We start from the raw sequence: 26,561 nt of genomic DNA, 5'->3' as shown, positions 1-26,561 counted from the left end.
GATGGAGGGAGCTGGTAGAAGAGGACTTGAGGATGAAGAACTTGGATGTGGTGATAGCCCAAGACAAGAGGATGTGGAGGAGACTCATCATTAACAGCGACCACAATTAAGTGGGACAAGCTGCAGAAGAAGAAGAAGAATCTCAGTTCTTTGCTTTATGCAGACGATGTTATACTTCTAAATAAATCCACTACAAGTCTGCAAGACTCCCTGACTAAATTGAATAACTGTTGTAATAGTTATGGTATGAAGGGCAGCATTAAAAAGACAACTGGCCTGGTTGGCCGAGGGGTTAGCGTGTCCGTTCTCCGTCCAAAAGGCTGCGGGTTCAAATCCCAGTGTGGGTATGGATGTTTGCGATTGTCTATGAAAATACTAGTGGTGATGGTCGGTGGTAGATGGCATTGTTGTTGAAGATGAAGGTAGTTGTGGTTGGTGGAGATGGAAAGTTGTAGAGTGGTTGCCCTCTCTCAATGGGTTTTTGCTGGCCTGGTTGGCCGAGTGGTCGGCATATTTGCTCTCCAGCCAAAAGGCTGCTGGTTCTAATCCTGCCATAGGCATGGATGTTTGTTTGTGAAAATACTAGTGGTAGTAGTCGGCGGTAGATGATGAAAGTTGCAACTGGTGGAGATGGATGGATGTAGAGTAGGTACCCTCCCTCGATGAGTTTTTTGGACTCCCTGGAGGTTTACATAATAATAATAATAATAATATCCATACCTTGAAGTAGAAAAAAAAGACATCAAAATGCTGAAATGTGGAAAAGTAGCTGGAGTACATACCTGATATTTGATCAGAAATGCTCAGGTATGGAGGTATAAAAGTCTTACAGTGGCTGCACTGCATAGTTCAGAAGGATTGGAATGAGGGATGAATTCCAGATGATTGGAGTAGAGCTCTCTTAGTACCCATATATAAAAAGGGAAATAAAACAATTTGAGAATTACAGAGGTACTTTCTTACTGAGTTACTGTTAAGATTTATTCAAGTATACTTGAGAAACAGTTGAGAATGATTGTGGAAGAGAATCTTGTTAAAGATCAAGCTGGATTCAGGCCAAATAGAGGCTGTCAGGATTAGATTTTCACTTTACGACAAATAGTTGAGAAATCATGGGAATATAACAAAGATCTGTATTTAAGTTTTGTAGATCTGGAAAAGGCATATTACAAGGTGCCAAGAGAAAAGCTATTCAAAATGCTACAGTTGTATGGTGTCAATGGGTTATATCATTGCATTATATCAAGCAATACTTAGTCTTTATTTGAGTTGTAAGGCAGCAGTTAGAATTGAAGAAAGCACAGGAAGATGGTTTTATGTTAAATATGGTGACAGACAAGGATGTACATTATCCCTCCTCTCTTATTCATTATCTATATGGATCACATTATGAAGGAAAGTGGTATTAAACCTGATATCAAAATTGGAGGTGTTAATCTCAGCTCTTTGCTTTATGCAGATGATGTTATACTTCTAAATAAATCTGCTACAAGTCTGCAAGATTCCCTGACTAAATTGAATAACTGTTTAATAGTTATGGTATGAAGGTCAGCATTAAAAAGACAAAGACAATGAAAATAGGCAGAAACATTGAAAATATCAACTGCATTGTGAATGGAGAACCTGTGGAACAAGTAAAACATTTCAGCTACTTAGGCACAATTTTTAGTGAAAAGATGGTAAGTTAAATATGGAAATAGACAACAGAATGAACAAAGCTGGTATGGTAGGTAGTCAACTGAATAAATTGATATGGAATAAGAGAGAAATTAGTCAAAACACTAAATTAGCTGTATACAAGACAGTGTTCAAACCAATTTTAACTTATGGATCTGAGAGCTGGGTTAGAAGTAAATCACTTGATGAAAGACTAGAGATCACAAATATGAGAGTCCTGAGAATGATTAGAATCATGAACAGATGGCATCAATGGCAATATCATATTAAAAACGAGGATATCAGTAAAGAACTTAATGTTGTTAGCAGAGCTAATCTCAGGTGGTATGGTTACTTAAACAGAATGGGAGAGGAAAGATTAGCAAAATGAGTTTTCTCTGCCAAATTGGCAGGAAAAAGACCCAGAGGAAGACCAAGATATAGGTGGATTGATACAGTGAAAAGTGCCTTAGAAAATAGAAATATATCATCTAATAATGTTGGAATCTTGACAGGTAACAGATTGATTTGGAAGAAAATTGTAAATAGGAATTTAGTAATGATGTAAATTTTTCATGTAGTACTATCATATCCTGTATACCCCTTGATATGTACCCTCAATTGATATGATGACCCATAAGAGCAGATACAAATCAGATATTCATTTTAGAATCAGCATAAACTCTAAAACACACACACTCACTCATTGGTCTGAATAAATATGGCTGCATTAACTACCCAAAATTTTGAAATTTGACTAAGACCATCCATGCTGTTTGCTTGAATAGGTTTATTTATTTTATTTTTATTTCACAGTTGTCCTCGTGCATTTTTTTTTTTTTTTTGGTTCCATTGTCATTGTATTATTATTATTTTTTACTATTATTATTACATCACACCTCCAGGTAGTCCATAGACTCATCAAGGAAGGGTACCTACTATACAACTCTGTCTCCACCACTCAATCCACCAACTACAATGAACCGCAACTACACCAATGCCATCCACCACCCACCACCACTAGTAACTTTACAGACAATCACAAACATCCATGCCCATGCCTGGATTTGAACACATCGTTTTGGCTGGAGAGTGGATGCGATAACTACTCAGCCAACCAGGCTGGCTAAGAAATTGTACTTGCCACGGATATTATGATAACAAACTGTGTGCAGTGGTTGTTATCATATTATGATGGTGTTCACACTGACATCTACATTGCCATGATTTTTCTTTTGGAACACGTGGAAAAATTCAAGAACCTCTTGATCATGATTTTTTGGGACATGTAAAAAAAAAAAAAAATTGTCTTTTGGTTTCAGATGAGTGAAATATAATACTGCATATTGAAAAGTGACAAGTTTGTACTTACGAGCACTGATTCTATGATGTCACTCTATAGAATCAGTATTAAATAGGATGGGCACTCGCTATTTTGATTTGAGCCCACAGAATTTTTATCCTCTGTGTGTGCGTGTGTGTGTGTGTGTGTGTGAGAGAGAGAGGAGATTCATTTTTGTTTCTGCTTACACAGAACAAACCATATGCTAGATAGCAAAAACATTCTCTGGTCATGCACAAAAACATTGCACTCATGAATGTGTGTTTGGAGGTTTCAGAACATCTGAAATTTATTATTAAAGGTGAACTTTTAAAGATTGGCTATTATTTTATGAATTGGTGAATTATTTACCTAGTTGATACATACAAAAAAACAAAAAATGACGCTAATGAATCTGTTTTAAACAAAAGTAAAACTAGTGCATTAGAAATGGAATGGTCTTGAAAACAGACTACAAGTAACTGAGCTTAATAACAAAGTAGAAGAATAATGCAAAACATTGTATTGGTAATCACGTTGGAAGAGATGATTGTGTGACTGTTTTGCATGCATTTTAACATTTTATTTACATTTTTTTATAATTTTCAAGTTTTTTTTATTAAAAGAATAAAGTGTTATAGTTATAACCTAGCATTTTTTAGCATTGTTTCCAAAAAAGTTTAATTTATTTTTTCAAGTTTTTTTTTATTATTATTAAAATGTGCTGTTTATTTTAGCATATATATTTTCTTGAAAAAGGAAAAGTTGTGAACATATTGCATTTATTAAAAGACCATCTTTTTGTAGGGGATACAAAACTAATCCCCATTGCTCTGCTTACTGTGAAATTTTTTTTATCAGATCCTTTCATTCAGTGAAATTAAACAGTGTGCAGCACTCATGATATTCAGTTAACAGAAATTAACTACTGTTTGAAATAAAAACTTTAATAATAAAATTCTATATTTTGCCTTTTACCTTAATGTCATCTTCAGGAATGTATATATCTACATACACCAACTACATTACAGCAACTATGAACATACCATAGTAAACTAAATCATGTCTAAAACTGTTCAACTAGCCTGACCTCTTGTGGTAAAAATACAAGAAAAATAAACTTAAATTAAAATTTTTACAAACAAAAAAAAAAAATTACCAAAATAAAACTATATTCTTACTAAGAAGTAAGAATATAGTTTTTATATAGAATATAGTTTTTTCTTACTTCTTTGCTCTATCATCACTTTTTATCCATTCTTTTCAACCTGACTGTATTATCGTTACATGTTGTTAAGAAGGTAATGATTTTCTGGCTCAAAAATGGCATCAAATAAAATAGCACTTTTAATTATCTCTTTTGTTTTAATGTCTTTTATACAGGAAAATTAAACGGAGATTTTTCTTGATTTAGAGTTGAAATAGTAAATTCCCACTCCTGATAAGGACCATATGCGGAGATTATCATCACTGCATATGGTTAATGAATCCAGGGATTTGTGATTTACTAGTAATCATCACCAGAGATCCAAAACCTTCCAGCTACTTAGTGAGTTCTGCTTACCCATGTTTCTAGGCAAGCAGAGCATGTTAAGCAAATCTGCTTGCTCTGACTTTTTAAATTGACAAATGAGTGCATGATTGTATTCATCTTTTTGTATGAGAACATTGTTATTCTGAGTTTTATCATCATTTTGGTTCTAAATATGCATTTATAATCCATTTTGGCTGCAAAATGCATTTCAAGGATTTTCATTCAGAAGTTAAATTAACCTGTGTCATACAGAAATTACAGGTTTCCCTTACTAGAAACTTTTCTTGCAAGAAAGATGAGTTGTCAACAAAGCATGTGACAAACAAAATGTATTTTACTCATAGCCTTAACTTTTATGTCATAATCCTAAACAACAAAAACAACCTACTTTTGTTTGATTTTTTAAGGATGAGAAATGCAAATAAATACAGATGATTTCATTGCAGTTCTAAAACTAAAAAAACAATGCTGAGTTGCAATATAAAAAGTCTATCTTTACCCAAGCATAAAGTATTAGTTATAACCTAGCAGTAAAACTTTGTACATATAGAAACTATATGTACAAAACTTTGAACTATAGAAAAGACAACTTCATTGTCTTTTCTATAGGATGTTGCCCTGCTCTTCACTGAAAAACTTTTGTATATTTTACATTTTGATAGTTGTAATGGTGTCATCAGCAGAACTTCAAACAGCAGTTATAATAGGTATAACTAATATTTCTGCAACATCCATAATAGCCAGAGTTTTGGTTTGTTTGTGTTGCTTTATTAATCTAGTTTGAAGTACTAAAATGAAGCCTCCTAATCTGAAATTTTTTCCTTCTGTATTTCCACAAGAAGAAAACAAACAGAAATAGCTATAATAGAATAACCACTTCTGTGAGCAAGGGAATGACTGATGACTTAACTCCTTCCTCCCTCCCATGCACACAAGCACACAGTACATCAAAAAAGAATGGAAGAAAAATTGTGGAGCTGTATTTTCTTGAGGCATTGAAAATTGGAAATGATAATATGAGATCACCTAACCTTATACAATTGATAGCTGTAGCTTACAAGGTGCTATCAAAAAAGAAACTGGACTAGGTTAATAAAATCTTTACAACTTACCCAATTTAATTTGGACTCGACCCCCTTCAAAGTAGTTCTCTTCCGAGTTCATGCAGTGATCCCAACGCTTTCATCATGCTCCAAATACTTCCTGGAAGTCTTTTTGTTAAAGCGCATCCAGAATCACTTACAATTCATCTTGGATCTCCTTAACAGTGTTGAACCACTGCCCTTTCAGCTTCAATTTCATTTTTGGAAACAAAAAGAAGTCACAAGGGGCTAAATCTGACAAGTAAAGAGGATGTGGGATGACCACCATGCTGCTGGCCCCTAAAAACTCATGTTTTTAAGGCATATGGGAGGTAGCATTGCCGTTTTGGAGGAGCCAGTTGTGGCTTTGCCACAGTTCCGTCTTTGGTGACGAAAGTCTTCTCTCAACTGCCTTAAAGCGTTGCAGTCAATTCTGCATTGGCCGCCTGACCAGGTGGGACAAATTCTTTGTGAACAATCCTCTTAATATTGAAAAAGATGATCAACATGCTCTTTGTTGCACTCCTGACTTGCCTTCTTCAGTCTTGGGGATGTGGACACTTCCACTATGATGATTGCTGTTTTGTCTCCAAGTTTCATCCCCTGTGATGATCCTTGAGATGAAGGTTGGGTCATCAATGGCCTTTTGATGAAGATCTTGACATACATTCATACGGTGCTCCTTCTGAACAAGTCAAGAGACAGGGAACAAATTTGGTAGTGAAGCGATGCATGTTCAAATCTCTTGTGTTGATCATTTGAGCTTCTCCATATGAAATCCTAACTCTGCCAGCAGTTTTCTGGATGGTAATGCATTAATCTTCACAGATGATCTGTTGGATTTTTTTGACATTTTCATGGATTGTGCTGGTGGATGGTCGTAATCCAAGACGGTTCTGCCCTTTGTAAAATGCAAATGCTACTCAAAACAGTAAGTTTGGTTCATGGATTCATTTTCATATGCCTCACAAAGTAATTTAAGGGTCTCTGGCAGATTTCCCCACTTTTATGCAAAATTCTACATTTGCTCTTTGTTCTAATTTCGCATTTATAGTGAAATTGCACAATGCACAAATATCTGATAAAAATAATGCATGTCACATGAGTTCTGGTGCACACAGCTCAATGTCACATGGCAGGCTGACCCAACAATATCTATGCCACTGACACCTGGTGGCATGAGACTGTAATTTGATCTTTCACTGTGTATCCAGCAGAGTCTGGTTTCTTTTTGATAGCACCACATAGCTGCTGTAGATCCAAATTCAAGTCTGCTCATAAACTAAGGAGGATGAAATGGCAGAATCAGTTATCCCCACCACACAAAAAAAAGCCATCTTTTCTTGAGGCATTGAAAATGCATGACATTACTTTATTATGCTCACCTAATCATATCTAAATAGCCATAGCTTATGTCTGTTGCTTAATGTTCTGGTGGTGGGACACCTCAGCATTATAATTATTACATAAACACTACTATTCAGGTTGATTGATGCTTACTGTGCAAAGTTTGTTTCATTATACATGATTTTTTTTTCTACAAAATTTTATATGTCTAAAATAATTTGTTTTCATAATGTATTCATCCCATAAGCTAATTGTTTTATTTTGTTACTCATTGTTTAAAAATTTTGAAAAATTTTGTCATCCTGGTCTAGATCAAGAACAAGATTTAAATGATTCAAAAGCAACAGCATTGTGTTTGGGATTGGAACAAGTACATATATCAGGTAAGCACTAGTGATTTAAATTTTTTAAATGCATATGTTAGTTTTTCTCACATGCCTAGTCTGCTGGTTTTTTTTTTTTTTTTTCCTGTTTACTTCAATCATGTACACACTTGATGTAGTATATAAACAACTGACATTCTTCAGATCTTCAGAGAGGGTAATAACTGCTTCAGTGCATTGTTGAAGATCTGCCTCTAATTTCTAGCAGATTAGTGGTATTGTTCTTAAGTCTTCCTTTAAATTCGAGTGCAGTGAAGAGGCTGTAATCCAGTTTTGCATACTAAAAATGTTCTGTTGGGTTAACTGGTCACTGCAATGCTCCATTGTTATGCTTTTGTAATGATGTGTTTACAAACATTCTATTACACAGCAAGATCTGGTTCACAGTGATAGTGTCAAATGTAAGCACAATTCCTTATTGATACAAGATAGGTAGAGGTGACAAAGCAGAAACTGTTCTACTACTTGATATTAATTTGTCATCTGTTTGATATAAAGAAGTGGGAGGGACAAACTGAAATTCTTTGCTGATAGTTAATTCCAAGAAAACTTTAGTTAAAAAGGTGTTAAAAAAACTGAGATATTATAAGAATACTGAGAATGGTCAAGCAATAATGGAATGATGTCAACAGTGTTGGAGTGATGGGGTGGACTTGTCAAATAGCATGTTAATGGACATTAACATGCTATTTGACAAGTCCACCCCATCACTCCAACACTGTCCATAATGCTATCCATAAAGAACTTAAATCTGAACATGAGTATGATGATAGTGAAGGATGGCTTTTAAAGATTGAAGAAGCACCATGGAATTTCTGTCCATAAAGTGTGGTGATAAACAATCCATTTTTGTTGAAAATTGATATGGAAACTTAAAATTTATGTGAAAATGAATTTAATTCATTTTCACATAAATGAATGGGAAAAAACTGTGGAAAACAATTAAAATGCAAATAAAGTATCTTAAAACAGTGTAAGGCAGCAAATGGTCAACAAATTATTAATTTTTAAAAAAATTATATACAAATAAGACAATAATTATGATAAAGGGAATGACTGAAAGCCCTCAGATCTGTTTAAATTTGGACAGTGTAGATAGGCCTTACAGCTCTCTTTGTATAAATGTTCCTTAATGAATCTACTTTTTTCTTCTAGAGTATTGTGTTTGGGTGAGATGGCATGTTCATCTATGTCAGATTGCTCAGGTTCATGGTACTGGATATAAAATTTGTTCCTCACAATGAATAGCTGCAGATTTACCAGACACTGAATTAAGACAACCACAGGAGCAAGGGATCTGGTAGACATCTGGAAAGTTGAGGCAAGGAAGCATGTCTTTAAGTGAGGAAAGGAAGATAGAAATCTTCCTTATAGGATAAAAGAACTCCACAATGTTCTGAGAGGCCTTAGAACTTTGGCAATACATTCAGATATTCCTTAATATATGGAATAGGAATCTGAAAGATTTCTTCTTAGATGTAGAGACTGAGAACCTAAAGCTGTTAAATGCTTTGTTGATAAAGGACTCGCTGAAATCGTTTTTTAAAAAGGCAGATGTGATGTACAGCAATACCCTGCCTTATAATGCATGATGATGATGATCTGCTCATACAATGCTTAGCAATTATGACCAATGTCCATTTATATGACACTGCCACGAATCAATCGATGCAGTATTCATGAACTCGGTTTATTTACTACGTTGTTGCTTGCCATATCACTTTAAAGAATTAATAAATTTAAGTTAAATAAAGTTCAGCCTACAGCCTATCTTAGCGTTCGATATACCATCGTCACTTTAATAATATACTGTGCAGATAAAAAAAGCTTTTTAAGATTGGCTTTGATTTAAGATTTAATGTATCAAGGAGGAGGTTGTTCATGATTTGCTTGAGTGTAAAAAGTGTTACACAACCTTCTGCTAAGGGTATGGCAAGAACAGTTGCGCAACAATTGAGTGATTCACAATTGGCAACGGTCAACTGAGCTATAGCCAAGTGGGTCACCGTCATTTGGACAACAGAGACTTAAAAAGTTTTGCATGCTTAGCAGGTATATGATTGGGCAGATTTTTTTTTGTAATTATTAGTGAAATATATATAAATATAAAATATGGTTAAGACTTATGAGGTATGAGTTAGTTATAAGTTATGAACTATGAGTTATTTCCACATAATTGAAAAAAAAAACTAAAACTAATTCATACCTAACAACCTAATCTGATGTACGCTTACCTGCATGAATTTGCCTCCGATATTCTAATTTTCGATAAATTAAAAAATTTTATTTTTTTGAAGAATTGATCATTCGAAAAATTTACTTTCGAAGAATTATATCACATATCAAAATTTGTAGAATCATAAAAGTGGTCCAAAAATGATTTAAAAATGAAAAGGTATAATTAAACAATATTAAAATAAAGAAAAAAATACGGTTTTTAATTCATTTATTAATATTATTTTGTAATTAACAAACATATATTTATACACGTTACATCATCATCAAATTCCTGCCATGTACCCTCAAGGGGTGTACAGGATATGATAGTACTACATGAAAAAAATTACATCATTACTAACTTCCTATCTACAATTTTCCTCCAAATCAGTCTGTTACTTGTCAAGGCTCCAACATTATCAGATCTTATATTTCTATCGTCTAAGTCACTTTGTACCGTATCAATCCACCTATATCTTGGTCTTCCTCTGGGTCGTTTTCCTGCCAACCTGGCAGAGAACACTTGTTTTGCTAATCTTTCTTCACCCATTCTATTCAAGTGACCATACCACCTGAGATTAGCTCTGCTAACGCATTCCTGGATGCTGTCAATGTCAAGTTCTTTTCTAATATCCTCGTTTTTAATATGATATTGCCATTGATGCCATCTGTTCACGCCTCTAATCTTTTTCAGGACTCTCATATCTGCAGTCTCTAGTCTTTGGCCAAGTGTTTTACTTCTGACCCAGCTCTCAGATCCATAAGTTAAAACTGGTTTGAACACTGTCTTGTATACAGCTAATTTAGTGTTCTGACTAATTTCTCTCTTATTCCATATGAATTTATTCAATTGACTTCCCACCATACCAGCTTTGCTTATTCTGTTGTCTATTTCTATATTTAATTTACCATCTTCAGTAAAAATCGTGCCTAAGTAGCTGAAATGTTTTACTTGTTCCACAGGTTCTGAATTCACAACACAGTTGACATTTTCAATGATTCTGCATATTTTCATTGTCTTTGTCTTTTTATTGCTGACCCTCATACTATATCTATTACAACAGCTATTCAATTTAGTCAGAGAATCTTGCAGACTTGTAGCAGATTTGTTTAGAAGTATAACATCATCCGCATAAAGCAAAGAGCTGACATTAACATCTCCAATTTTGATATCATGTTTAATACCACTTTCTTTCATAATGTGATCCATATAGATAATAATAATAGAGGGGATAATGTACATCCTTGTCACAGTTGACATTTTCAATGATTCTGCATATTTTCATTGTCTTTGTCTTTTTATTGCTGACCCTCATACTATATCTATTACAACTGCTATTCAATTTAGTCAGAGAATCTTGCAGACTTGTAGTAGATTTGTTTAGAAGTATAACATCATCCGCATAAAGCAAAGAGCTGACATTAACATCTTCAATTTTGATATCATGTTTAATACCACTTTCTTTCATAATGTGATCCATATAGATAATGAATAACAGAGGGGATAATGTACATCCTTGTCTCACACCAGATTTAACATTAAACCATCTTCCTGTACTTCCTTCAATTCTAACTGCTGACTTACAACTCAAATAAAGACTAAGTATTGCTTGATATAATGCCTCATTGACACCATATAACTGTAGAGTATTGAATAGCTTCTCTCTTGGCACCTTGTCATATGTCTTTTCCAGATCGGCAAAACTTAAATACAGAACTTTGTTATATTCCCATGCTTTCTCAACTATTTGTCGCAAAGTGAAGATCTGATCCTGATAGCCTCTATTTGGCCTGAATCCAGCTTGTTGTTCACCAAGCTTTTCTTCCACAATTCTTCTCAACCGTTTCTCAAGTATACTTGTATAGATCTTGCCAGGAACACTCAGTAGGGAAATACCTGTGTAATTTTCGCATTCAGTTTTATTTCCCTTTTTATATATGGGTACTATGAGAGCTCTACTCCAATCATCGAGAATTCGTCCCTCTGTCCAGGCTTTCTAAACTATGCAGTGCAGCCACTGTAAGACTCTTATACCACCATACTTCAGCATTTCTGGTCGAATATCATCTACTCCTGCTGCCTTTCCACATTTCAAGCCTTTGATGGCTTTTTCTACTTCAAGTATGGATATGTATTCCTGACTGTATGCCTGGTCAGTGTTTTTTACCACTGTGCTGTCATCACTGCTTGTTTCATTTAGCAGTTTTTCAAAGTAATTACTCCATACTTCAAGGATATCTTTTTCTCCCGTTTTCATTTCACCTTTATCATCTCTAACTCCTTTTACAGCACTCTTTCCTCCATTCCTAAGCTTCTTCAACAACCTCCAGAATATTTTGCCACCTTCTTGATATTTATTTTCTATATTCTTGCCAAAGTCCTCCCATGACTTTTGTTTAGCTAGTTTTACACAATGTTTAGCATTCTTGCATTTGTCTCTATATTCTCTAAGAGCACAAGCTGATTTATTTGACAGGAACTTTTGATATGCTTTCTTCTTTTCCTTCACTGCCTCTTTAACTTCCTGTGCCCACCAGGGAGTTCTGATTTTTTTATCCTTGCAGACAAACCTCACCACATACCTCTCTGGCAGAATGTTTTCTTCAGAGTTTGCCACTGAATCTCCAAGGTTTGATTTCTGTTCTCATACTCTTTCATTTTTTCTTCAATAATCTTTGTGTATTTTAGTCTACAGTTCACATCTGCGAGCTGCTCAACTCTTATTCGCTTTAAAACTTTCTTACATGTTATTCTTTTCAATATGAAATTCAATTTTATCCTGCTTAAGACTAAATCGTGATCACTTCCAATTTCAAATGCTCTGTACACTCTGGTGTCCTGCACCAGAGTGTACAGAGCATTTGAAATTGGAAGAAAACATCACTATCAACAATAACATTGTCAATGAGACTTTTCTTATTCATTGCCTCTTCTCTCCATGTGAATTTGTGCACATTTTTATGTTGGGACATGGTGTTAGTAATAACCAGTCCATGTCCTGAGCAGAAATCTGACAGGCATTTGCCATTATTATTTGCTTTGCTCTTTTCTCCAAATTTTCCCAAAATATTTTTGTATGTCTCACAGTCATTTCCTACTCTGCTATTTAGACCCCCAACAAGGACCAACTTTTCCTTTTTCATTGTGTCAGTTACTTTTTCTAAAGCCTCAAAAAATTCCTCCACTTCTACCTTAGTAAAACCTTCTATGGGACCATAGGCACAAATAAGTCTCATTGTCCAGTTCCCCATTCTCATATTTGTCCACATTACTCTACTTGAGACTGACTGCCATTCAAGAAGATTAGCCTCGTATTTTGTGTTGAATACTATGGCTACTCCTTTTCCTTGAATGTCATTGCCTGAATATAACATTTTGTATTTATTGCTCAGAAAGATCTCACCAGTTTTGGTCTTTTTTGTTTCAGTCACCCCTATTATGTCGATCTGGTACTTATCTAATTCCTCAGCTAGCTCCATTTCTTTGCCATTCAGGCTTCTTATGTTGATAGTACTGATCTTTAACTCTGGCGATGTTGAGTTGTGGTTTGTTTTCAGATTTGTTCCAGTAGCTGACTTTTCGCTGTTCGCCCTTTTTCCCTGGCGAAAACAACGGGGGCCTTGTTTAACCGGGCGATGCCCCAGCCGCCATGAAATTTTGTCATGTTGTACCATCGTTTTTTATTTTGGTTTAACCAATAAGAATACAATTTGGTCGGCTAAATCCCAAATTGCCAGCCCATCCTTGTTCGTTCAGTATCCAAGTAGATACCCAACAGGGTGCACCACGAGAAGGTGAGGATTGGACATTAAGTCAGAAGCCCTGGTCGGTTCTCCGCATTCCTTTAAAGGCTATGTGGAGGTCTCCTCTCAGTTATACAGCTTTGACTCTTACATATATACATTAAAACAGTAAATGAAATTCAAAACAAAATTTTTATTTTAAATTTATTAATTCATATTATAGTTATATGCAATACCACATAAATATTGTATTATATTTTCCCTATCGTAATTTAAAACTTTCTCAAAATTCTTTGGTCAGCTTCATTGTAATGTCTACATGTATGCTAATATTGAAAACCTGCTACTGCTCTTTCATAATCAACATCATATGTTTTTTGAATTTTTCGTAGTCATTTATAAAAATTCATAAATGGTTTTTGGATGACTTATGGTGCTGCCAAAGTTCAATTGCAATTTTCAATGACAGACTTAAACAAAATTATTTGTCTTATCGCTTCCATTTATTTTTCTTCGGTGCACAGACGAAAAATTGGTGGATTCCTGGTTCTAGTATTCCTTAGATGACCTATGTACGTGTTCATAAACCATTCTAAAATTGGTTCAAATTCATTGGATAAATGATTCTCAAGTCCAGAAATTGGCTTGAGAATCATCAGAAATAGTGTAAATAATATTTCGTTCTGGAATGAAAGCAAGTGAAGTGATCATTTTTGAATTTAAAGCAAATTTTACATCAGAATTGTATCTGGTTAAAAGATTGCATGAAGCTAAATGCTTATGAAGATTTTGTACGAGATGAAAAAAAAGCAACCATTTGTGTTAGCTTGCGGAAATAGTATACATAAAGCTTGATGAATGGTAATTTCATAATCAACATTTATATTTTCGGGAACTTGATAAAAAAAATTATTATTTTTACTTGATCTCAAAAAATTATTTAAATTTACTGGGTAGTAGATCAATAAAAAAAACGGTGATTTTAATAAAGAAAACAATAAAAAAAATTTACTTGCATTGCATATTTGATCTATTATTTGGTCACCCAGATGTCCAGCGCCCACTTGGCTATCACCCAGTTGTCCGGCACCCAGATGACCATCACCCATTCGCTGTCGCCTAGTTGACTGTGTTTGGGCAAGTAGGCTTAATGAAGGAAATCTGGCCAAGGATGGACGTTGATGATGAAACATTTTTCTTTTTGTTCATCATTGTGCTGATTCTGAAATGTCAGCAGTGATGAAAATGAAACAGATGTAGACAAACTTGCTATCAATGAGTTTTTGAATTGATTAACTCAAAAAAAAAAAAATCTTTTTTAATTTGGTTAGTAATGATTAGATTCTGCATCAGCTCTCTGCCTTACTTTAACACCTAAGAGTGAAACTAAAATTATCCTTGATTGCAATGTGATCAATTTGGCTTTTAAAATTAGAACAGTTTTATGTTATGCATTTAGAAACTGACATCTGACTAGTTTCACTCACACTAAAATGGGTAGCTTTAAGCAAAAGTGTATAAAATCAGATAAAAGGGGTTGTCTAAATGTGCTGAAAAACAGTTACAACAGAAGATAAATTGATTCATTCTAATTCATTTTTGAAATTATGGATTCTACAACCGTGTTAAAATAACTCTTTTTATTATCCCGACATTTCAATCTTCATATCAAGATCATCATCTGGAGTATACATAAATATACAAGACAAGCTGCGTTACATTTCAAACCGTAAACTAGAGAAACAATGATTTGATCACATGGTACTCACTGGCATGACCTCTAGTGGGGGGAAAAAAAAAAATTACATCAAGGTTTTCCTTCCAGTAACAGTGATGTCCTATTTCTATTATTACAATTGTTATTTTCGATTTTTTTTAAATTAAAATTAAAAATTAAAAAAAAAATAAATTATTTATAAATTACAACATGAATAAACATTCTTTCTTATAGATTTTTTCTTTAACAGTGACATCCTATTTTTTTATTATTAAAGTTATTTTAGATTTAGGATCCTGGATTTTCTATAGTCCTGTTTATAGTTGTTCTTAGAGAGGAAGGATTCATGGGACGAATATATCCCTTCCATATGTAACACTAAAAGAAAGGATTATGATTCATCCTAAAGTACGAATGTGAAATTGGGTGCCATTCATTAGCTGTCATCATACAAAGATTGGAGGTGATTGTTAGCAAAACTGAAATCTGAGATGAAGGATTTAATGAAAGATTTCCAGATGTCATTTAATATAATACCTTGATTTCTGTTCAAAGATCTGTGTGAATGGATAACTGTAAGGGATTCTTTTAGAACTCTGGAATGAAAGTTTTCTTCCAAATATAACAGTTTACTTTATGGTTAGTGGATGAGTGTGGTTGGTCAGACCAGAATGCTCTTTCTTTCTCACATCAAATGGCTTGTCTGCCTGATGTAGGCAGACTACATGAGCATGGTATTCTGTATGTTCCCAGCTGTTTGTAAAAGGAGATGCTGTCCTTAGGAGACAGTAGGCTACGAACAGTTTGAATTGACTTGAAAGCCACTCTGATGTTATGAACTTTGAAAAGAGAAGCAATCCTAATTGATAGGTTGCCAATGTATGGAATGGTATTGAATCTCTCTGACATTCTGGTTATGGGGAGACAGGCGATTTGAAAATAAAAATCTTTTCAGCCATTTTTTTTGGAATAACCATTAAGAATAAATAAATTTTAGAGGAATTGGAGTTCTGTCTTAAATTTTTCTTCGTTTTGTAATACTGAACATGATTGATTCTTGAGGGTGTGGATGATACCTAACTTTTGGGAAGGATGGCAAAGGGATAAAACATGAAGATAACATTAGTAAGCTTATGATACACTTCTAGAGTGATGCCATTGTCAGGCTTCTGTTTGATGAGGACATCTAAGAAAAAGAGTTTACCATCCTTTTCTAGTTCTAATGTAAAATTAATTGTAGGTTTAAAAGGGTTTAGTATGAAGAATTAGTTGTAGACTTGGGAGGTCATGTTTCCAAACAATGAATATATCAACAATGTATCTCTGCCAAACACTTAGTTTCAAAGTAGTTCAAATCTTTTTTGAAATCTACATATCTACATTTACGTTGATATCTACACAAAAATTTTCTGCGTAGATATCAACTGATAGAAGAGAAGGGGACTGCCCATTGCTAGTTCAAACTGTTTGTAAAAAAATATTATTCCATCGAAAGAAATTGAATCAGTCATTGTTCAAATAATTTTGTGACATCTGGTGGAAAGGTATTTTCAGTAAGGTCTAACATATCATTCAATAAGCATTAGTAAAGAGATATGCTGTCGAGACTTGTGATGATATCAGAAGGTAATATATCTATACTATACAGTTTCTGGACTAAATGAGCTGAATTTGCAATGTCAGAATCAGAGGTCTTGATGTTAGGTATGTCCTGAAAGACTAGCAAGATGTTTTGATAAAGCATAAGTCAGAGAGCTGTGAAGTCATGGAGGGATAGGATGTAGCGATTTGAGTTTTCATACTAAATCTGGTGATGGTTTTGGATATTTTTTAATAAATAACTAATTTAAAAAAATGTTTTAATGTTTTTTAATCTTAAAAATCTTTCAAACATGAACAATTTAGCTTTTGTTTTTGCCATATGATCCAGGTCATTTTATGCATATCTTTATGATTAAATAAACTTCCTCCTAGGATTTAGGAATGCTTAATTGCTGTGCAATGCACATACATTTTCCTGAAATGAAATTTCACGATCCATTCTCCTCTGAAACATTAATTCTTTACTGTATATGCATTGTTTGACTACTAAAATGAGACTGCTGATTTCCTTTCTAGACCACAAAATTAATTTTCTGCAGTCATAGGGAGTGTATATTTCATACTAATCTGCAGCTGTTAAGATTTTTTTTTTTTTTTTCATGTTATTGTATGCTGTTCTTTGTAGTGCTATACATAATATAAGCTAGACAAGGATTATTTATTAAATTTGGCACAAACAATCAAAAGTCTGAACATTATCATCCTGTGAATAAATAACTTCAAAATCCTTTACCTCCATGGAGTATCCATATAAATAATATCCATATTTCTTTACATCTTGCCATCTTTGAATTTTGTCATCTGATGAGCTTTTATTAATGAGTTTGGGAATAGTACTTACCATAGCCATATTTAGCTTTGCATGGCTTAAGACTTTTCCTACTGAAAGTCTTTTTTGCTGCACCCAGAAATCTCTTGCTCACATGCTATCATCGTTTTTGAAATAATGAAGGAGTTAAATATGTCAAATGTACAAGAACCTGTCTGAACAAGAATAACATGACAAATGTTTTTATTACTGAAGCATAATATAAGAAACATTCTCAGAAAATATAAAATTTAGCAATTCCAAGTAAAATAGCATTGAATACATTTCAGATTGTGAAATTGGACAGTGAGTTGATTTGTACCTATGGTTCAACAGCAGATGCTAGCAAGGAGGAAATATGGGAATTTTTTGACTAATTAGAATAGAAGAACTGACATAGAGAGGGAGAAACAAAAATGTTCTTGTTGGTGATATAAACGTTAGAAATGTTTTGGAAAATTTTGAATTAAAGAAGAAAACTAATAATAATGGCAAGTACCTGCTGAATTATTGTTGAGGACATGACTAGTCATTGCTAATGCATTCTGTCAACATAGAGGTGCATAAATTCACATGAAGAGAACAAAAAAGTTATGTCTATATTCAGACTGATTCAAAATTCAAGACTTACAAAAGGAGTTTGAAATAGGAATTCATTACTATTTAGTTTTGAAGAGGATCTCAACAGTTAGAGCAAACCCAACTTTGGAAGAATTGAAGATGGGAACCATCAACAAAGAATATTTGTTGAAAGGAAATTGAACTTGCATAAGAACTGAAAAAGTACCATGTGAACATAATTGGCATTACTGAGACAAAAAAAAAAAAAAAAGAAGAAGACTAAAACAGGTGAGATCCTATTAAATAATAAGTATAGGATTCGGGCATTAACAATCAAGTAAAGAAAGGAGTAGTGATAGCAATCAACAAACATGAAAATAGTTGTTTGCAAGCTTCAAAATGGGAACATGGACAGTGAACTTATTTGCTGTCCCACAGATGGCTCTGATAAAGAAGAAGTGGAGGCATTTTTTGAGTTTATTAGGGCAGGTAACCTGACAAAAAAAAAAAAAAAATAGAAAAAGATGATCCTTGTTAGAGATCTAAACAGCAGAGAAATGAATCCCAACAAGCATACAGAATGTTTTGGAAAAATTTGGAGAAAAAGGCAAAGCTAATAATAACAGGAAGTACCTGCTGGTTTTCTGCTCAAGATATGAATTAGTCATTACTAACACCATGTTCCAACATAAATGTGTGCACCAGTTCTCGTGGAAAGAAGACACAAGAAATAAAAGCCTCATTAACTATGTTATTGCTTATAGTGATATTTTCATGCTAGTTCAGGATGCATGATTGTACAAAGGATTTGAAATTGGAAGTGATCATCACTTTCGATTTCAAATCCTTTGAAAGATTTAAAGAGAGTTATAAGTTGAGCACCTTTTACAGGTAAACTACAAACTTGTATACAATCATTATTCAAGAAAAAATGAAGCAGTTTGAAAACAAGAACCAAACCTTTTAGTCTCAGTGACAAATTCTGTGTGGGGGGGATTGATTGATTCAGTTAGGGTGGCATGTAGTGAAGTTGTCTACAAAGATGGAAAAGTAAGAACACAGTGATCACTAGAAGTTAAAAAAGCAGTCCTGAAAAAGAAGAAAGCATACCAAAATCTCCTAGCAAATAAGGAGGCAGATGTCCTAAAAGAATACAGAGAAAAATGTAAGATAGCTAAGCTATGAGTATAAGAAGCTTAACAAAAGCATGGGAAGAATTCTGTAAGAATATGGAAGGTAGATAGCAGGAAGATGGTTAGATGTTAGGAGTGATTATTTTGAAAGATTGAGAAATTAAACAATATAACGACAATAATAGCTGTAGAAAATATTCAAAAGAAATGCAAATAGAAGTGCATATCAATACTTAAGGATAACAAAAAAGCTATCAAAACTTGAAAATGTTGAAAGGCAGCTGGAGTAGAAAATATTCTACCAGAAATTCTCAAATATGAGGGTATAAAACTTTTCAAGTGGATACAATGCATAATTAAGAGGGAGTAGGTGGAATTCAAGATAATTGGAATAATTTCATCTATAAAAAAAAGAAATAAAGCTGATTGTGAGAATTGCTGAGGAATTTCTCTACTAATTGTTCCAGGCAAGATTTATACAAGCACACTTGAAAAGAGAAAAATTGTGGAAGAGAAACTGGGAGAACAAGCTTGGATCAGACCAAATAGAGGTTATCAAGATCGGATTTTCACTTTAAGATAAATTGTTGAGAAATCGTGGCAATATGTACTTCAGTTTTGTAGATCTGAAAAAGACATACAAGGTGCCCAGAGTAAAGCTTTTCAAAACCCTTCAGTTGTACGGGGTAAATGGAACTTTATATAGGGCAATACATAGTCTATATTTAAGCTGTCAGTCAGCAATTAGAATTGAAGGAAATACAAGAATATAGTTTAATGTAAAATCAGGTGTGAGACAGATGCACATTATATCCGTTGTTATTCATCATCTATATGGATCACATTATGAAAGTTTCATTAGGCCTGATATTAGGATTGGAGATGTCAAACTTAGCTGTTTGCTTTATGCAGATGATGATGTACTCCTGAAGAGACGTAATGCAAGTCTTCAGGATTCTCTAACTAAATTGAATAACAGGTGTGACCAATTTGGCATAAAAATCAGCAATAAAATGACCAAAACTATGAAAATAGGCAGGAGCACAGAAAACTTCAGCTGTTCTGAATGGAGAGCTTATAAAACAAGTAAAACATTTTGGCTATTTAGGCCCATCTTCTTGTGAAAAAGGTAAATTAAATATGGAAATAGACGACAGAATACGCAAAGTTAGTATGGTGGACAGCCATTTGAATAAGTTTAGAGAGTAATTAGCCAAAATGATAAACTAGTAGTATTTAAAGAGACAGACCACATATATGAGTGTTCTGGGAAAGTGAATAGGTGGTATCATGGCAAAATCATATTAAAAATGAATGAATGAACCTGACATTGTTAGCATTCAAGAATGTGAGCAGGTATAAGATGGTATGATCATTTGAACAGAATGGGAGAGGCAAATTTAGCAAGATGGGATTTTGTTTGGAAGATGGAGTTTCTCTTCTTTTCTTTCTTGCATGCTTCTTATCACGTTCACCCCTTTATTAAATTATTCCCACCACTCTGAGTGGTTTAATTCTCAATTTCAAAATAAACACCTAAAAACAAATTACAAATCCAATTTGCACACAGATTCCATCATTATCCCAGAATATCTCATATATAACTTAACCTTTAAAAATCTTTAATTTACAAAACAAACAAAAAAATATATATATAACATAAATATAACTTGACTATGCTAATGCCAATATATTCTTTCATCACAACTTTAAACTGTATGAAAAACAATGGCTTCATGATTCCTTTCAATCATCATAAACCAATAGTTATATGGACAAAACTTGTGGAATTTCTTTTTTTTTTTTTCTTTCTGAATTGCAGAACACTGAAGAAAACACTGTCTTCAAAACATTTCCACCCATACTGTTGGGTATGGAGTGTATGATCCTAAAAGAGCAAATACTGTTAGAACTGCCTGTCTGGAGGCATCAGGTAGCAACTCTACCACTGGACTTAACCAGCAAAAGGCTAGTAACCTGTCTTGGGGAAATTTGATATATTTTCAAGTCTCAGCCAAAGAAAAGCAGGATGGACTATTGGGGAAATGAAATTTGAAGAAAAAAACATATATTGGAAATTGGAATATAAGAAGCATCACACACAAAGAAGAGAAACTTGATGAATAACTAAACCAAGCAAATTTTATGTATAGCAACAGAAATGAAGATAAAGCAAAAAGGTGCCAAAGTGACAAATAACTGCATACAAATCTATAGTGGAGTAAAAAAAAGAAAAAAGAGCAAACACAGGTATAATGATACATAAATCTATAAAGAATAATATTGCATATTATAATTACTGGACTTAAAAGACTAATAGAAATTAGACTCAAAAGATCACATTATAGCAAGGCATAATCAGGGCATATGCACCAGGACATTCAAAAGTGTCTTTGCTGAATTTTGTTTAATGTCTTTGTTATCAAATCTAGCTTTTCAACTATATTTGAGCTTCTAGAACAAAGTTTGTAAAGCCAAAAATGGAGGCTGCTGTACTAGTGCTACATCTAGTATTTTTTGGTTGAAAATCACTAAATCTAATCTAATATTTTTTTCCCTGAATGTTTCACTTCAGTCCAAAAATATTAGATTAGACTTAGTGATTTTCAGTCAAATTTGCATATCACAAGTCTGTGAAAATTTGGTCTTCTGCTTTCTCATATTTCATTGGCAGTTCTTTTTGAGCTAAACTTATTTTCAAGTTTCATTATTTTTCAATATGAATCACTTCTGAGTTTCTGTCCACTTCAAAATTTACAGACTTACAAAAAGACTTGTACACATCCATAGCATTTCCATATATGGTTTTCAGCAACTTGTATTACTTAGCTTTAGCCACATCACTTTTAAAGCAAATTTAATATCAACACATTACTTCAAACTTTCAGGCAAAAATTGTTATTAACATCTTTACCGGCTTGTCTACACATGTAGACATGCTGGTAAAGCTGTTAGTAACAATTTTTGTCTACACATGTAAACATTTCCATAATAACAAGCACATGGTTAACATTAAACTATTCTATTCTGGATACTTTTCAAATAGATCATTGTTTGTACTGCTTTTCAAGGCTATATAAACACTTAATTTTTATTTCTTTTTTTTAATTTTTTATTTTTAACAGAAATGAATTATTTGGCACAGAAGACTCCAATTAGCCTTTTACAAGAGATATGTGCTCAACATGGACTAACACCTGACTATAAACTTCTTTCTGTAGAAGGTGCTGTGCATGCTCCAACTTTTATGTACTTGGTCCAGGTAGCTGATGTTACTGCTAAAGCAACAGGTCAGAGCAAAAAAAAAGCAAAACATGCTGCTGCTAAAGCAATTCTGGAAAGACTGCTGGCTGGAGGTGGACCATTTGGGGATGCATGCCTTGTAGCTGATGGTGTAAAACTGGATTGCAATATATTAAGTACAATTACTACGTAAGTTTATTTGTAACTTATATATATGTATATGTTTTAAATTTCTTTAGAATTTTTTATCAGAAGTAACATGCAATTTTCAGACTCTATCCCTCCCTCTCCTTTCCCTTTTCCCCCTCAAACCCCTTGGATCTCATAGATTACAATATTGATGATATAAATGAGGATAAATTGACATGAAATTTCCAGATTAAAACAAATTATTAGAGAATTCACCAAAGAGTTAGAAGTTGAGAAACATTTTTAAAAAATTCAGGCAGGATAAAAAAAAATAATAACAACCAGCAGGAAAGTATTACAGGTTTATCATTTAAAATATATTGCAGTACAAAATATTATAAATTATGTAAAATCACTGTATGGGTTCTCAAATCACAGTTGATTTCACTTCCATATTTGACCACAACATTCAGATTAATGAGAAAAACTAAATGGCAAGAGTGTTAGTAAAATTATGGTTAAAATAGCAAATGTAATCTTAAAATAAACTATTTGTAGAAGTATTATGTTTACAACTTGCAATTGATGACAATTTAAACTAGTTTTTTGTAATGCATTTATATAGATAATACTGCACTATGGTTTTATGTGCATTTTGATATAATTTTATTTTTCAGCAGCTTCTATTCTACTGAATACAAAAAATTACATAAAATCTCAGAACAAGCAAGTAATGTATATACATAGTTATCCCTCGACTTACGTCAAGGTTCCATTCCATCCAGCAGGACATAAGTCGATACATTAAACCAACAGAGTTATAGGGGTTAGGGACTTAACTGTAATAAGTATACTGTCATTTTAATTTTTAAACCTTATAAATTGTATTGTGCATTACTGCCACTATAAAAACAGGAGAATGATCACCCAAATCTTCCTCCACAGTCACATCTTCATTACCTTCCCTATGTGAAGGACCAAGCTGCAGCTCTTCTGGTGTAACCTTTTGTTTTTTGATGAAAATGCCTGATGTGCTTTGCTTATTCCTCTTTTCATCATAAATTTGTTTATAGCAAACAAATGTATCATGTACTTTCCTTTCTACTAATAAGTAGTGTTCAACATTGGGAGCCATGTCTTCAGCCATTTTGAGAACACATCACTCCTCAGAGAACATTTCTGCAAGACCCTTCACTGTGAATTGTTTAACTACCTCTTCTCGTTTCTCATTTCATTCTTCCTCTTTCTCAACACATTGTTCCTCCAGTTCGACCAATTCTTCACGGAATGGTCAACTATCTTCACGGGCACTTTTATGAGTTGAACTATGTCATCATCATTCACTTCAAGATTCAGATTGTTTGCTAGATCCACTATTTCTTCACTCAATTTACAAAGGTCTTCATTTTTTTTTTCAAAACTTCCAAAATCGTGCACAAACCTTTTTAATGTCTTTTTCCATATGGTACTCACACACTGAGAGGTCACTTCGTCCCAAGCCACAGCAATATTTTAATAGCATGATAAATATTGAATGCTTTGCAGAATTTCCTTAGTCTGATCATTTCCTTCAGTGGCAGAAATGGCTTGTGAAAAAAGTTCTCCGTAGATATAAGCCTTAAACATTGAAAGTACCCCCTGATCCATCTGTTGGATCAATGAAATAGTGTTTGGAGGAAGAAACATGATCTTGAGGTGAAGATCACCAATGTAAGGTGGATGACTTGGAGCATTATCTAGAATTAATAAAATTTTAAATTCTACATTTTCTTTCACACAATAGCTTTCCAGTTCACTATCATAACAGTTGATTAAGGCATCCTCAAACAATTTTTGAGTTATCCACGACTTCTTATTGCTCCGATAATGAACTAGAAGAGTATGCTTTGAAATTGTTTTGAAGGCTCATGGATTCTCACTGTGCCATATCACAAATGTTTTCACTTTATATCCAGCCACGTTATCCCCTAACAGAATCATAATATAGTCTTTAGGAGCTTTGAAACCAGGCATAGATTTTAGCTTTTGGTGGATGAATGTCCTCTTGGACATTTTTTTCCAAAGCAAGGAGGTCTCATCCATATTAAATATTTGCTGTGGTAAATAATTTTATCCAATTTCTCCCCAAACTCCTTGGCAGGCTTCTCATCAGCATTTACAGATTCACCATACATTTTCATATTATGCAGCACGAAACTCTGCTTGAATCTCATGAATCAGCTGGAAGAAGTATTGAATTAGTAGTTGTAATCAGGCCCTACTTTCTCGTTGAACATGTTGAAGAGACTTAGTGCCTTAGCAGTTATGGTCATAGTGCTAAGGGGTATGCGCTTTTGGTTCAGATTCTCTATCCATGATGCAAGTAGTTTTTCCATATCACTGATAGGACCTTGTTGTTGTTGCTTCATTACTATCATCGATTTAATGGAAGCAGATCCTTTCACAGCCTCTACGATTTTATCCTTAGTTTTCAAAATGACTGTCACTAAAATGAGACCATCCGAAGTCATGTGCGATCACATTGATGGGCTTACCAGCTTCATGATGCATTGTTGCTAAAAAGAAACCATTTTACTTTATGCTCGCTCGCTTTATAACTTGCAACTTCGTTTTAAGATCAATTGCTCGCCTCTTTTTCTGTGATTCTTCACTAGGGGTTTTTTGATTGGGTGTGTAGGGCCTGCATAAAATATCGCGAAATATTTAACGATAAACACACAAATAACCTATTTCTCAAACAAAATCAACAGAGGAACTGTTGAAGACACATGCTGATTACAGACTGAACTTGCCACTGAATACATTGTTGTCACTGCACATGATGCATTGTTGCTAAAAAGAAATCTTTTTACTTTACGCTTGCTTGCGTCTAGTTCAAAAGTATAGTCGAAAATATTATTTATTCCCTTATGGGATCACGGACGTAAGTCGAGGGATGACTGCATATATATATATATAATTTCTAAATCATTGTGTTGTGCATTCTATACTTTTATGTTGTATGATGAGTCTATACTTTATCTTGTCTCACAAGATAAAACAGAGACAAATGTTCTGTGATCTGATTCTTTTATCAAAGCTTTCTACAGTTTTGTAGAAAGTTTCATCTCTTGTATATCATATGTTCCATACAGTATACAATTGTGATATAAGACTCGTTCCAACTTCCTTCTAACAAGATGATGACTCCTTCCACCACTTCATATGCTGTCTCATAAAATCTGTTCTGAATGGAATATTGATGTTTTCCAGTCCATCTCATGGCTAACTACAGCCATATATAACATAAGATCTGTTCTTTCAACCTGATGATGATGTGAAATATTGCTAATATGATTTCTTGGGCAAATTTCTACTAATCTTCCAGTAATCTTTGCCAAGTCACATAGAATCTAGTACATAGAGGGATTTTTTTGTTAGGCGAAGGTCCTTTGGCAGTTGCAGTTGTGACTGAAATTTTAGGATGGGCTTAATTAATGTGGCCTATTTTCCAGATTTATTGGTTTGATTAGCGACCAAATGAACATATGGAATATTGCTCTGTTAGGGAAGTCATGGAAACATAAAAATAAAATAAACATAATTTTAAAACCATGCAATAAAAATTAAAATTGATGCAGAAAAACATTTTTTCTGCCTGAATTCTTGAAGTTGTATTAGGATAAAAAAAAAATTACGTCATTATACTGTTTTTTTTTATTCATAGCACATATCTTTTTGCCTAAGTTTCACAAATTATCACAAGGAAAAGAGTGAATAATATATTTAATAGCCATATATTTTAACCCGAAAATTATAGGTCATCATCAGTGGCATTAGGCAGGTTAAATACAAAGTAGAACACAAACAATGGATTTTTTAAAACAGTAAGAGCCACATGATGTCATACATAGAACAGCACAAATGGATAACAGAGCAAACATGGTATTATTATTGAAAGTTTATTTTTCACTTGGTTAGACTATAATAAATTTAGTTTAATCCTTTATCCAAGTGTGAGCAAACAAAGTTTGCACCTGAAAATATCTTCAGGACTTGGGTAAGGTAGTACAACACCAGGCAACTCGCAGCAAAGGTGGAGCAA

General features: G+C 33.7%; 1 protein-coding gene across 4 annotated transcripts in view; it reads left to right on the top strand.

Moving 5' to 3' along the window:
- The window catches only part of LOC150094556 (protein Loquacious-like), a 200,949-nt gene that overhangs the window by 31,369 nt on the left and 143,019 nt on the right, over positions 1–26,561 (top strand). For all 4 annotated transcript variants that reach the window (XM_090411865.1, XM_090411864.1, XM_090411863.1 and 1 more), the window contains exons 2-3: positions 7,252–7,323; positions 22,231–22,537. In XM_090411865.1, the coding sequence (XP_090267991.1) occupies positions 22,233–22,537 (305 nt within the window). In that variant the 5' untranslated portion in view covers positions 7,252–7,323; positions 22,231–22,232. The remainder of the gene's footprint in view (positions 1–7,251; positions 7,324–22,230; positions 22,538–26,561) is intronic.

Source organism: Typopeltis vanoorti, chromosome 22 (assembly GCF_054136105.1).
Source record: "Typopeltis vanoorti isolate ZY-2024b chromosome 22, IOZ_Tvanoo_1.0, whole genome shotgun sequence".
Taxonomy (NCBI): domain Eukaryota; kingdom Metazoa; phylum Arthropoda; class Arachnida; order Uropygi; family Thelyphonidae; genus Typopeltis; species Typopeltis vanoorti.
This window is presented reverse-complemented; position numbering and strand designations above follow the sequence as displayed.